The sequence below is a fragment of the Crocuta crocuta genome, unplaced genomic scaffold (assembly GCF_008692635.1).
Source record: "Crocuta crocuta isolate KB4526 unplaced genomic scaffold, BGI_CrCroc_1.0 scaffold275, whole genome shotgun sequence".
NCBI classification, from domain to species: Eukaryota; Metazoa; Chordata; class Mammalia; order Carnivora; family Hyaenidae; genus Crocuta; species Crocuta crocuta.
Window position 1 is genome coordinate 1,196,771 of NW_027530497.1, and position 13,757 is coordinate 1,210,527.

Sequence of the window (13,757 nt, forward strand, 5' to 3'; positions counted from 1 at the left end):
GTGCAACTCAACCTATAACAGCTACTGGAGCCTGATACAAAGTGCTGTTCAGAGAAATGCTTTTTCCACATTCTCCCACCACCCGTAGCATGGGGGGAATTTCCACCTGACCTTCCTCTGCCCACTTGGTGCCTCCTGCTAAGCTCCTCTATCAGCACCCCTCCAGGAGAGTGAATTGTTCATTTGGTGGGTCGGAGCCCAGTCTTTCAGTTCATGTCCCCTGGTGGGTGCCTGCCTGGTATTCCTGTCCTCTGTCCCTATAGGGAGCCAGCACACCCTCTTGCTCTGGCTCCCTGCCTGTATAGCTGACCAGGAACATCATTCCAGGGCTGCCATACAGATCCAGCCACATCTTGGGTTCCGTGTAGGGTCACCTGTGTGGGCAGCGTAGGGGCTGCTTTCAGGGTGAGAGCCATCCTTCAGACCTGGCCCAGCAGGATGGAACATGCAGATCATCAAGATTTACGAAGATTTAGGTGGGTCAGTGCACATTGATACTCACAGCACCATCAATCGAGAAGAAAAGACTTCTTTTTTTTTTAAAACAAAGTTCACTTTATTACATTAATTTTACACAGTAAAAGAATATGAAATGCAGACTCGTCTAAATTCTCTTGCTGATTCTCTTGAAGACAATGTCATTCAATGTCATGGTCTGAAAGTAAAAAAAAAAAAAATCACAAAATGTTCTTCTGATGTGGAGTGCACAAGGTAGTTAAGGCTACAGAATCATCCCAAATATGCTAGCATAAGAAACGACCCGAAGTTTTTTCTGTTTTCTATAGGACCAGAGGGAGAGGTGGCAATCTTTTCTAAAATCCCATGCTAGATCTGGGTCACTTCATTTCCTTGTGTAGAGACTTGCCCTGTCATTTAGTGAATTCCTTTCTATATCAATGGCAGTCAGAGCAAGACCATCCAAATGAGTCCATTCCAGTCCAATTTCTCAGTTTCACTGAGTGCCTACTATGTACCAAACACATGCTGAGGACCAAGAGCACACATACGTGGAAACACGTAGGCACCTAGCCTGGAACATAGCAGGTAGTGCAAAATTTTCCTCTCAAAGAACCAGAAGTGTATAAAAGCGTTGGACCATCGGATTAATCAGTTTTTTAATTTTTGAGGGACTTTCCTTTCTCCCGCACAACCCCACCACCCATGCTTCCCCCTGGTTCTCTTATACAAGTCTGTGACAATGACACGGGGTAATGTCACCGGGGTTGCAAAGGAGCCCCTTAACTTCAGCAGCAATGGAATAGAAAGGAAAGAACTAGGTTCGAACCCTCGTTCTACAGTTCATTAGCTGGATGACCTTGGATAGGTCAACCTGTCAATTAAATCCCTCATCCTGCCTCCCTCGTGGCAGAGGGAAAGATTAGGGGAGCTATCAAATGCATATCAAAGTACAAAAAAAGCCTATCGAGGGGCTTTGGCCGGAACTGAGTTCAGGCTCATCTCCCTTCCTCCTGCTGGTACTTTCCTGATGTGCTGTGAATGTGCCCAGCAGGGGTGGGACTGCATGTTTCCTGGTTGACTCTCTAGTTGAGGGATTTTTCCCACTTGAACAGGGGTGCAACAGACCCCTTGCGCAGCGTTCTGCCTTCTGTTACTCCTCAAAGCAAAGAAGAGCCAGAGGAGGGGCGCCTGGGTGGCTTAGTCGGTTAAGCGTCCGACTTTCGCTTAGGTCATGATCTCGNAACTGCAGCAGAAACACTGCACTATTCACCTCCAAATCGGGGATAGGACGTGGCCGGCCATCAGGCACCGGGGATGGCTACACAACTAGTGTGTGCCACTCTGATAAGCTACCATAAAGCTGCTGTGAATGTGATTCTCCTTGTAAATGCCTGTGGGCAAGTCTTGTGGCCCCATCCCAGCGGAGACTGAGAAAGGTGGGCCACGCTGGTGGCTCTGTGTGAACGGTGTCTGTCCTACTAAGCGCCTCTTGTTTCCCGTCCCTTTTCAGTATGGATGGAAGAAGTGAGATAGCAATGAGGAGAGAAGGAAGAGCGGGAGGCTGGAGTGGTTGACCCTGACCTGGAAAGTGGGGATGGAAGGGCAGCCTGAAGGAACTCAGGAGAGGTGGGGAAGCACCAGCCGGGAGCTGCCGCCAACACGTATGGGGGTTTTGGTGAAATAAAAAAGGGCAGCCCTTCCTCAAGATGCCATACTCCTATCTGCTGGGAAACTGTCCAAATACACGGCACTCGTTTTGTCAGAACAAAATGGCTAACTTACCACTTCAAGATGGTAATAAGAATACAAGTCTACACCATCTATAATGGGAGTGGCCCCCTGTAGGGTTGTGCAGTGTACAACTGTGGAGGACGGCCCTGTGTGACAGGCCCCAATCAAAGGAACCCTAGTTCTGCCATTCCCTGGTTTTTTGTTGACTCAGTTTCCCCACTTAGAAAACTCAGGGTTGTTGGGAAGATAATGTGTGTAAACCGCCTGGTACATAGTGGGTCCTCAGTAAGTGCTAGCACAGACTGATAACAGGGAAGATGACAGAGCTGTTCCCCACTCTACCTCTCCCCTCCCCTCAAGCACCGGGAACCACAAGTTCAGAGTGCCAACTTACGTTGGTGATTATGTCGCCGTTGAGTTCGGTCACAGACTTGATGCCTTTGAAAGTTGTCACCAGCTTATTGTCACCTTCCATCTGAACCACTGCCTGCAAGGGACAGAAGAGATGACCTGTGAGGAACATCTCACTCATGAGGCTGGCTCCCCTGCGTGGCTCTCTGCTTACAGCAACCTAAACCACTCACACCCCCTGGTTCTCTGGCTTTAAAAATGGGAGCTGCATTTAAAAGCTAAAGAAGGGGCCCCTGGATGGCTCGGTCACTTAAGTGTCTGACTTCGGCTCAGGTCGTGATCTTACAGTTCATGGGTTTGAGCCCCGCAATGCGCTCTGTGCTGGCAGCTTGGAGCCTGGAGCCTGCTTCGGATTCTGTGTCTTCTTCTCTCTCTGCCCCTCCCCCACTCATGCTCTGTCTCCATCTGTCTCTTAACTTTTAATTGAACTAGAAATGAGCATAGGACATTGAAGTGGTCTCAACTACAAGCACTAAAATAAAATTAGTTAAGTACCAATTCTCCAAGCTGATGCACAGAGGTAGTAGCAAAATTCCAAATACTGGCCAGTTGGGAAAACACATATTTAGCTCTGGTGTGTATTCCTTCTGGCATATTTATATTTTCTATGGTGGTCTCTTTTTTAAGCCTTATGCATCCAGGAGGAGGCAACAGAAACCCAGCAGGTAACAGAAGACTCTGGCCAAAATAAAAAAGTTGCCTCCAAAATGGACAGTTGGAAAAAGGCTGTGGTAAAACCCATGAGAGCTTGCCCCTTGCTACAGGCCTATTGAGAGAATTTCCTGTTACAGATTTCCTGACCTCTAATGTCCTATGTGGAGAAGCAGAAAGGAGAGGCCATCAGAAGAGGTAAAAAGGGTGTCTATGCCCATTTTACAGATGAGGTAGCTGAGGCCCGGGGCCCAAGGACTTCTAAAGCCTCAGTCTGAGGGCCTGCCTGGGGTCTTGGCATTCTGGTATTCTTGATGTTGCCAGCACCTCCTCCAGGAAGTCTCTCCTCATGACCAGCAGCTCTAGGCTCAGCAAGGCCAGTTTAGTTTGGGCTCAAGGATGACGTCACAGCTCTGCTTAGGGTTTTTCACTGATTCCTGCTTGTCCACTGTTGGTCCTGGGAGAACCCATGACTGGTCCCCCATATCCTTCACATGGGAGAGCTTGGATTCTTGAGCCAGAGCACCCACACAGTCACAGGAATACTGGAAGGGCTTCTTTAGAGCTTCCTCCCTGGAGCTGTCTTGTCTTTCTGCCTCCCAGCCCCAAAGTGGGTTCGGAGATAAGGTATCCGTGGTGGGGACTATGAGGCGGGGGCCTGGTGGGATGAAGCCCTGCGGCCAGGTTCCAGGGAAAGTTCCAGAAACAGAGGGCGACTCGAGGGGGCACCTCCTACCTTGACCTTCTCCCCAGTCATGGTCTCCAGCTCACACTCCTCGCCCAGAGTGAACTCATTTTGGATCACTTTGGACCCGGTGGTGATGGTGAGCTTGAAGTGCTTCCCGTTCTGCACGATTTCCGACACCCCCTTGATGTCCTTCCCCTTCTGGATGAGTTCGTCCGGTAGACCTGGCGGAAACCATCTGAGGTTCAGAGACGGCAGTTGCAAGGCGATGGCCACAGAGAAAATGTGTGGCGTGGGGCAGGGAGGGAGGCGCCGTGTCTCCCCAGAGGGCACAGGCACAAACCAAGTCCTGTGAGCAACATGGGCCGACCTCTGAAAGGAAAGGTCGGTGGCCTGCCTGGGCCTGACCTGGCAGTCCCCTGTTTTGCCAGGAGGGTTATAAAGAAGACACTCCTGTGTCCTGCAGACCCTGTCCTCTAGTGAGCGCCCTGGTTCTCGCTCGCCCTCCCTCCTCACGCCAGACTTTGCTCTCTGAGTGTCAGCATGTCATTCTCCACACCCAGACCGACCACACAGTTCATTTTCTGAGCCAGGTCCCTCCTGAGAGTGAGAAGACTGGCTACGAATAAGGTACCGGGGCAACACTCCCAAGCTGGGGCTGTGCCCGCAGAGCCTCCGTCCACCTACCCCTGCCTCGGCCTCTGCTTCAAGGCTCTTGAGGAAGACGCTGTGGGAGTCCCTTGTCCTGGGACAGAGCTTCACAGATTTCAGGTCATATCTACACTGTTACATGAGTTGAGGTCCAAGTGCACTTTCAGTGCAGGTAGAGGGTCCTGTAGGGGCCAAGTATGGGATTCGAAATAGAGACGGCATGACACCCTATAGGAGAAGAGCCTAGCCCTCGGCTAGCCCTGAAGGTCCTCCTCTTCTGCCTTCAGTCTTCCCTGCCCTGCCCCCCTGGGCACCCTTCTTTGTCACATCGGCCCTTTCCTTAGAAGGTTCCTGCTGCCTGGAGCACACTCTCATCCCCCTGTCCCCTAGGGGACACTCGCTCATCTTCCAAGGCCCAGCTTAGGCTCACCTTCACCACCACCAAGTCTTCTGTCCATGCCCTCCCGTGAGAGCCTCATCTTTCTGCACATGACTCTGGGGGTCACAGGGGTTTAAAGTTGAGTCTCTGGAACCAGAATCTACTTCAAATACCAAGGCAAACACTTCCTGCCTGCATGGCCTTGGTCGAGATTACTTAACCTTTTTAGGCCTCAGCTGTCTTGACTGTGAAATGGGAAAAATACTAGTACCCAACTTAGAGATTTTTGGTGAGGATTTATTACATGTTAAGGGCTTAACATGGTGCCTAGCAGTGAGCCAGCGCTCAGTACGCATTTGGGGATACTTTATTGCATCTATTTCTTCTCTTTTTCTCTCTCTAAACTGTGCCTTGGGAATGTGGCTCATTGTTATCTGTCTCCCTGGTATCCATCCAACACAGTACTCAGCATGTGGTTGGACTTGAATCAATGTTTGTTAGGACAATGAATGAATGAATGAGCAGGCTCACACGGTGAGGTACCAGAAGAGATTGCTTCAATCCAGATCAGCACCTAACTCAGTGCTTCCCACTTGCCTGTGAAGTAGCCTCGTCCAGTGAGGGATACGAGCACAAGCTGCAAATCACTGCCAAGGATGCATCACATGGCTTCTGGCCTGTGCAGAGCCTTTCCTCCCATTCCAGCATTGAGACCCTGATTCATCGAGAACCCTGGCAGGGCCAGACCCTCAATGCCATGACCCCCAGCGTTGGCGTCCAGCCCAGCACTCACCGACTGCCTTCATGAAGGCCTCAAAGTTTTCCTGGCTCTGTAGTTGGTACTTGCCGGAGAAGTTCATGGTGGCGACAAGTTTCCCTCCACAGCTGATCTGCAGCTCTGCGGGCTGGGATGTCCAGCATGGGCTGATTTATAGGGGGCTCCTTCCGCTTCTAATGTTGGCCATAGGTCAGCAGCTGTCGACTCCTTTATGGCCAGGTTCAAACATTAACTGCTAAGAGCAATGGTCAACGATAAAAAAACAGGATGGGCACAGCAGTGGTTTGCTCTAATTCAGCAAACATTAGTCGATGTCAATCACATGCAAAGCCCTAAGTCCCTGCAAACTTTAATGTGGTAATCCTCCATTAAATGCAAGCTTCTGTTACATATCTGTACACACATGTATGTGCCTGTGTGCATAGGTATATATCTATATATATGTATATGTGTGCATATACATGTGTGTGTTGAGATTTAGACACACAGAAAAATACCAAAGAATTCCTTTAAACTCAAAACTTGACCTTATTGGGCGTCTGGGTGGCTCAGTCATTAAGGGTCTGACTTTGGTTCAGGTCATGATCTGAGGGTTCGTGAGTTCAAGTCCCACCTTCTCTTTCTCTCCCTGCTCTCACTCACTTGCACCCTCTCTCTCTCTCTCTAATAATAAAAACAAAAAGAACAATAAAACCTTCCTCTTATTTACATACCTTATGATCACTTCCATTTTTATCATTACACAAACTTAATTTTTACAAAGTTGTCATAAGCCCTTAGAGCTATTTTGTGTTCTGGGAATCCTCTTGCTAATTATAAGCTCTGCACCGTCCACATCAGTCTTCATTTAAAGATGTCAAAATACTACATACTGAAGGGCAAGTGGGAACTATTGAAATGGGGTGTGTGGAAATTGAGATGCATTTTACTAGGCAGAGACAAGGTAGGAGAAAGAAAGCAGGTAGCACGTGCTGGGGCAACTGAACGTGTGAGGGTGCCCATGCCCTAGTTTGCTTTCCCACTGAGACTCTGCTCGTCCCTCACCTCTACCTGTTCAGCTCCTCTATAAACCATCTGGGCTCCTAGAGCACCTCACAAATACCTATGATCCAAATCCTACTGGGATTATTTCTCCATGTATTCTTTTTCATTTCTTCCTTCGTATTCCCAATATCTGGCACATAGCAAGTATCCCATTTATTATGGGTCAGCAAACAAAACCCATCAAAGAATAATGAGGCCATGGGTCTTCCGGTGAAAGGAAAATGAGAAATGTAGAGTAGTCAGGTTGGCATGTGCCCTCAAATCACTGAAACCCTGGGGCTGGGCAGCCAGGATCAGGGTGTGTGTGTGTGTGTGTCTAACTGGGCATGTATGCCTAGATAAGACTGCAGGGTGAGAGGAGGTGAACAGGGCTGGCACCACGTGACCCCAGGCCTGAGAGCCAACCACTCTCTTCCCATCCTTGCCCATCCTTTCTCCTTCCTCTGCAGTCCTGCTCTGCCATTCCAGCCTGCACCGGGGAAGATGGCAGGAGATTGCAGCTGGAGCTCTCTGTTTCCTGGAAGTGCTCTCCCCTGCCAGGGGATCCTGTCTGCTCTCACCGGCAGCACGACCCCTAGGATGCCTACATGCTCCCTTACCCACCTGCCAACTCTGGGCTCCTGGGGGTTCTGCTCTGGAGGCCCAGCAGCCCTCGGGTTCTGCTTGTAGGTGAGTCAGGGGACAGATGAGTGGATGAGGGCTCATGAGGGGGACGGTGACACTGCAGGAAGACAAGTCTGAGGAGGAACACAACACTCATTCAAGTGCGTCAGCCCACAGTAGAGGCGTGCTCTGGTATCTCCAACTTCCTCATACTCTCCGACACCTCCAGAATCTTAGACATGGTGATCTGGCAAAGTACCTGAGAAGCCTCCTCGTCCACCCACGTGCTCAATGTCAAAGCCCTCCTCCGGCATCCCTGACAGGTGGCACGGCATATGCCCTGCTGTGGAGAGATCACTCCCCTCTCAGTGGCATGGGCAAAGAGCACTGGTTGCCTGCTGTCATGTGGATCCTAGCACCAGTCAGCCTCTCCCTCCAGTGCAGCTGGGTGCTCGACTCTGCCCTCCCTGCTTGGCCTTCCTCCTCTGACAGTGCCCAGGACACAAAGTGCTTTCCGGGCCACAGGTCAGGACGGTCCCTGGCAAACACTGAGCAGGCTTGTATGTCCAGAATTCACAGTCATTTTTAGCCACCGCAAATGCCCTTGCACCTAGCTGGCAGTGAGAGAGTGGCTCACAGGATGATGGGAACATCCTCTCATCTTGTTTGAACCTTGATTGTGTACCTTTTGATATGTCTCATTGTATTGAGGGTGCCCATATTAGACCCTAATCTCCTCCATGTGGGACAATAACTTTTTATTGTATATATGTATATGTAAAGAAGTCAAAAATCCATTGTCTTAACAATTAGCGTTGGAATTCCTCTCTGATAGGAAACTCTGTGTGTGTGTGTGTGTGTGTGTGTGTGTGCGCGCACAGCTAAAGAAGCTGCTTGGGAGAGAGAGTGAGTGAAATGTGAAATCTACAATCTGTGGTCAGCCAGGGCTAAGGTAGTGATGGGGAAGGGCTGCTGGGCTGTGCAGGACCCAGGGAGAGAACCAGTTGTGTCTTCTTTCTCTCACCTGGACATCAGGGAAAGGAAGAGAGCAGTGCAGCAGGCAGAAAGGAGGGGAACCACTGAGTGGGTGTGGGGTGATGAGTCATGAAGACACCCCCAGTGGCAATGAGGCACTAAGAGCTTCCAGGAAAAGCTAATGTTGAATTTGAAGCTGCTCATCGGCCACAAAGTGAGTCTCTATCCATCTTTCTTTAATTCCCTCTCCCGCTATCTCAAATGCTTCAGTAAATTATAATTCATAAATCAATACATGTACAAATAGAGAATGACGAAGGGCTGAGCTTCATTTCCAGATTGATAGGGTGGAGTTGAAACAGTACACCTGAAATAGTATACAGCTTTCACAACTTACCATGGCGTTATGTCCCAATAAACACATTGTGAGTTGAAAATGCATCTAATACACCTAACCTCCTGAACACCATAGCTTAGCCCAGCCTACCTTACCCGTGCTCAGGATGCTGACACTAGCCTACAGCTGGGCAAAATCATCTAACACAAAGCCTATTATATAATGTAGTATTGAACATCCCATGTATTTTATTGATTACTGTACTGAAAGTGAAAAACAGAGTTTGCATGGGCACAGAATGGCTGTAAGTGTATTGACTGTTTACTCTCGCAATCACGTGGCAGACGGAGCCAAGGCTCATCGTCGCTGCCCAGCATCACAACAGATGATGGTATTGCATATCACCAGCCTGGCGAAACCTCAAAATTTACAAAGTATGGGTTCTACTGAATGAGGATCACTTTCACACTATTGTAAACTCAAAAACTCCCAAGGTGAACATAAGTCAGGGACTGTCTGTATTAGAGAGCAGAGTGTCTATGGGAGTATGGTCCCTTCAAGGATCCCCAGGAACCTTAGCGAGGCCTTTAGGGGAATTTAATCTAATTTTATCCAAATTCCAGACTGCCATGTGATCTGAGATGACATCTGGGTGATGTAGGATAATATCCACTAGCTAATGGCTAGTGGTGTCTGTCTAATGGCCATAGTGACTGAGCGCCTGACTAAATTCAAGTCCTACCTGAGACCTCACCCACCCACCTCACCTGCCACCTACCCAAAGAACTTTTCAAACATTTATCAAGAAGCAAATCAGTAAACATTTGCATCAGTGGGGAGATAGGATCTCTATAGTCCAAAGCCAATGGAACAATCACTAAGGAAATGGCAATGATGAGGCCATTTAAACTCTCTTCCCCTAGGCATTAAGCGCTCCATCTGGGAGGATCTCCTGGCAGTGCCCTAGATACCCCACTCTCTCTTGTGCCACCACTGGCTGCCCAGCATCTCTCCTCAGATAAAGGGATATCTGGATCAATATCTAGACCCTCTCCCCTTAACCATGGATGTCAAATGACACACCCCATAGTGCTGTTCTACAGGATCTAAGGTGGAGAACAGGAAGGAAGGTCATGAATTTCTCTCCTTGAGGGAAGTTAGCACTCATCCCAGAGCCCTCTCAGGAAGCCTGGGGTAGGAACCCCTTTTCTGGTGTCTGACCCTTTCCAGACCCTTCTGCCTGCTTCTGTACTTCCTCCCTACCCAGGCCAGGCAGCACCTGGGCACGATTCACTCAGAGGCTGGTCAATGGACTGGCACAGCAGTTATTAATACCCACCAGCTCTTGCAGCAAATAGACAGCCTGACAGACGAGACCAGGACCTCTTGTCTCCCGAAGATCTCAGAGAGGGCCTTCTCAGGCAATCTGCAATGGCCTCCTTTGACCCCCACCCCCAATTTTTTTTTTTTAGTGAGTCTTCAGGCCAAGGAGGTTAATGGCCATTTCAAAATCTAACACTTGTAAGTGGCTTTCCATAAAATTGGAGAGGGTTATGACATCCCCTACCCACAAGCTAAACAAACACAAGAAGAGATAAGCTTAATTGCAATGACAAAGTTCAAGTGGTTTTTGAGAAAAAAAAAAAAAAGGTTCTCACTCCATGGGAGCCATGTGTGATTTTTCAGCCCCCAAACTGTAATGCCTCCCCAGTTCCCACTAGACATCCCTTCTCCTCATGCTCCCTACTCAGATGAACAGTGTGAAGGCATGGGAGAAGGGGAGATGTGCCTCTTGGTGGCCAGAATATGATTGGCATTCATTTTAAGCCAGGCACCTCTACAGTTGTATCTGATCCCAGGGTGTCCACAGTGCCAGGCTGCCCATTTCCTGGGTGTTTCAGGAGGTGCCCTGAGCTGCCCATACTTCTGCGACAGGCACGGTTGTGGAGGGGAAGGACTTGGATTTGGGCCCAGATTTCTCTCCCTGATGTGTGATCCTGGACAAGTCACTCAGCCTTATGGACCCTTCACTTCTTTTTCTGTTAAATGACCATGGCATTGTCTGCCTTGTGAAAGCTCTGTATAAACTGCCAAGTCCTTCAGGACCATGAAGTTCCTGTCAGAGGGGATCAGAGCATTTTGCACTGGCTTTTCCAAGCATCTCAGTGGTATCTCTAGTCCAGGACCAATTTTTATGTTTACCTCTTGACTTGGAGACAAGCTCCTTCCCATCTCCCTGGGCTGGTACGTAGTGTCTTCCAACCTTAGCAGCCATCTTGGTTCCTAGTTTGTGTATTTTACAAGCCCAACGCCCCATCTCCTGCTCCTGAGGGCATGGGAACCCACACTCTTGGCCAAGCAGGCTTATTTCCAAGTCTGGACACCTCCCCAGGTGCCCCAGCCTCATCAAACTGCTTCCTGCTCTTTGTGTTCCCTCTGTGCTCACAGAACCTGGGGATGTTTCTTTCTTTCTTTCTTTTTGTGACATCAGCTATATATCTGAAAGACCGTTAGGGTTTGGCTTGAGCATATTCACCATGCTGAAGGAAGAGTTTACATCGGCTCAGTTGGCCATCTGGTGGGACCTGGAAGTCTCGTGATTTTTATTATGTGCTGTCTTAAATTCTTTTGGTGGGATTTCAGTAGGCATAGCTTTCAATGAAAAAACTTTAAAAGATATTCTTTTTTTTTTAAAGTTTATTTATTTATTTTGAGAGACAGAGCAAGCAAGGAAGAGTCAGAGAGAGGGAGAGAGAGAATTCCAAGCAGGCTCCAATGCTGACAGCACAGAGATCTTAAACAAAATCAAGAGTCGGATGCTTACCCTAACCAACTAAGCCACGAAGCTGAGGTGGTCCTAAAAGCCATTCCTTAAGCTTTTCATATGCTTATTCTGTCTCGGTCATTGCATTTCCTTAAAGAACCCTGTGTAAATGACTGTCCAGTACTTAGAATGGAATCTGCCTTAAAACCATCCAATATCCTTGGCATTTTTAGACATCTGCCTGCTTGAAGAACCCAGTGGGGACCCAAAGGGCAAATACGATAAACAAATATTGTGGGTGGTGGTTTGCACTGTTAAAAGAATCACCCTACACAGATTGCATCGAAAAGTCTACTTAACACAACTTCCCTTTACAACTTTTAGGAATATCCTTGTAGAAAAGGAGACCTTCCTATGATGTATTTAAGCCACCCTCCCTTCCCCCACCCTGTGACTTCTCCTTTACTGTGACACAGCAGAGTAGAAAGTCCTGTGGATTTTGTGGCAGGCAATGGGGATGATTTGTAAGCTGGTGTAATCAAGAAAGAGCTCAAGACTTCTCTGTAAGTCTTGTTTCTTAGGTTCCTATTTTGGCTGTGAAGCTAATAGTGTTTGCTTGTCCTGTGTCCCTGTGTCCTTGTGTCCCTTGCCCTCCGAGGGTTGAAAGCTAGTCCAGTTGGCCTCAAAGTCAGCCTGACACTTCAAATAGAAAGCTTGCCAGCCCGTCACCTCTGCCCTGCAACTCTGCATTCTCTCTGCTTCAGAGCCATGAGTCACCAGGCCTTCAGAGCGGGGACAGCCACTCTGCTGAAACCCCCCTCCCACCCCCGAGGCTCAGCTGCACATCCCCCCACCACACAGCCCTCCTGAGGTCTCTGCTTTCTCTGCTCCCCTAGACTAAAGTCCCCAATGGCAATTTTTAATCCATTCCCTTAATTCTATTGCATTAATAGTGATAAAATAGCAGCTTCTATTAACCTAACATGAAGTACATAGGTTTTCTGTACTATCTCATCAAATTCTCAGAACAATACTATAAGCTAAGTGTTATTATTCCTATTTTTCAGATGAGAAAGCTAAAGTACAAAGAGGTTAGTAACTGCTTCTAGTTACCAAATAAGAAGTTGCTAAGTAGTAACATGAACCCAGTCTGTTGGATTCCAAAGCTTATATTTTTTACTTTTATTTTTTCCATATTATAATTTTTAAAGGTATAGCTTGCTTACTTTCCTGAAAATTCTCCTAATTAGCATTGCACTTTCCATGGAGTATGTGTCTAGAAAATATTGATAGGACAATAGTCCAGATGCCATTGACTTCTTGAATCATTCATGGTTGACTTACTCTGGGCTCAGAAATGTCCTATTAGTCTAGATCAAGTAACCTGATAGTCCATGTGTGTGAAGACAAAACTCAAAGAAATGAAGGATCCAGAGGTAGCTGCTGGGCCTTTGTGTCCAGGAGAAGTGCTGTGCAAAGCATATTTCACTAAATTCTAATTCTCTAACGGTATGATCTGTAGTTCTTTCTATATTGGTTTTACTGGAATATCCCATATGGGTCACTCTGTAAGCACACCCCTTGTGCTCCATGATGATCATGCACATCATTCTGTTTCCTCCTCCAGGGTTTCCTGGGAAGCCTTTCTCCAGCTTCGATCCCAACAAAGCCACAGGCATCAGATGATTTACCTACTTCTCAAGTATTCACGCAACCAGCATACACTGACCCACTCTGAAATTTGTTGGGGGGAGGGTTACCTTTTGAATCTACAAAGGGACTCACTGTGTCGTAGGCAGCACGATGAGAGTTTAAGCTGCCTTTTGACTAGGATGAAGTTTGAATAAACTTCAAAATAGGGGCACCTCGGTGGCTCAGTCAGTTAAGCATCCACCTCTTGGTTTCGGCTCAGGTGATCTCACAGCTTATGGGTTTGAGCCCTACATCGGGCTCCATACTGACAGCATTGAGATTCTCTTTCTCCCTCTCTTTATGTCTCTCCCCTGCTCTCTCTCTCTCTCTCTTAAAATAATAAAGTAAACTTTTTAAAAAAAACTTCAAACTGTAGGGAATGATTGAATTAATGAATGAAGGAATCTTCTGGTCAGGGAAGGAGTCAAGATACTTTTATGAATAGAGAACAAAGCATGAAAAGGCATGGAAAAATAGGGTGCTGTTGAACAAAGCATGAGGTTCAGGGAAGAAGAGTAGAGAGGAAAAGGGAAGAGTTTCTGTAGGTGTACTGGGGACAGGGGACCAGAAACAGAAGCCACAGCCTGACAGTGAAGG

General features: G+C 47.9%; 1 protein-coding gene across 1 annotated transcript; it reads right to left on the bottom strand.

Annotated features, from left to right (window-relative positions):
* Window positions 1-581: 581 nt before the first annotated feature.
* Window positions 582-5,838, bottom strand: FABP1 (fatty acid binding protein 1). Its single transcript, XM_077766658.1, has 4 exons — window positions 5,761-5,838; window positions 3,989-4,161; window positions 2,585-2,677; window positions 582-655 (listed from the first exon to the last, which is right to left on the bottom strand). Exons 1-4 carry the CDS (start codon window positions 5,825-5,827, stop codon window positions 605-607), a joined length of 384 nt encoding a protein of 127 aa, XP_077622784.1. The 5' UTR covers window positions 5,828-5,838; the 3' UTR covers window positions 582-604.
* Window positions 5,839-13,757: the final 7,919 nt, after the last annotated feature.

Coding starts and splice junctions, on each gene's coding strand:
- FABP1 (XM_077766658.1), bottom strand. CDS start 5,827: ATGAACTTCTCCGGCAAGTACCAACTACAGAGCCAGGAAAACTTTGAG. Junction 4,162..5,760: donor GGCCTTCATGAAGGCAGTCG/GTGAGTGCTGGG, acceptor GGTTTCCGCCAG/GTCTACCGGACGAACTCATC. Junction 656..2,584: donor ACGGCGACATAATCACCAAC/GTAAGTTGGCAC, acceptor TTTTACTTTCAG/ACCATGACATTGAATGACAT.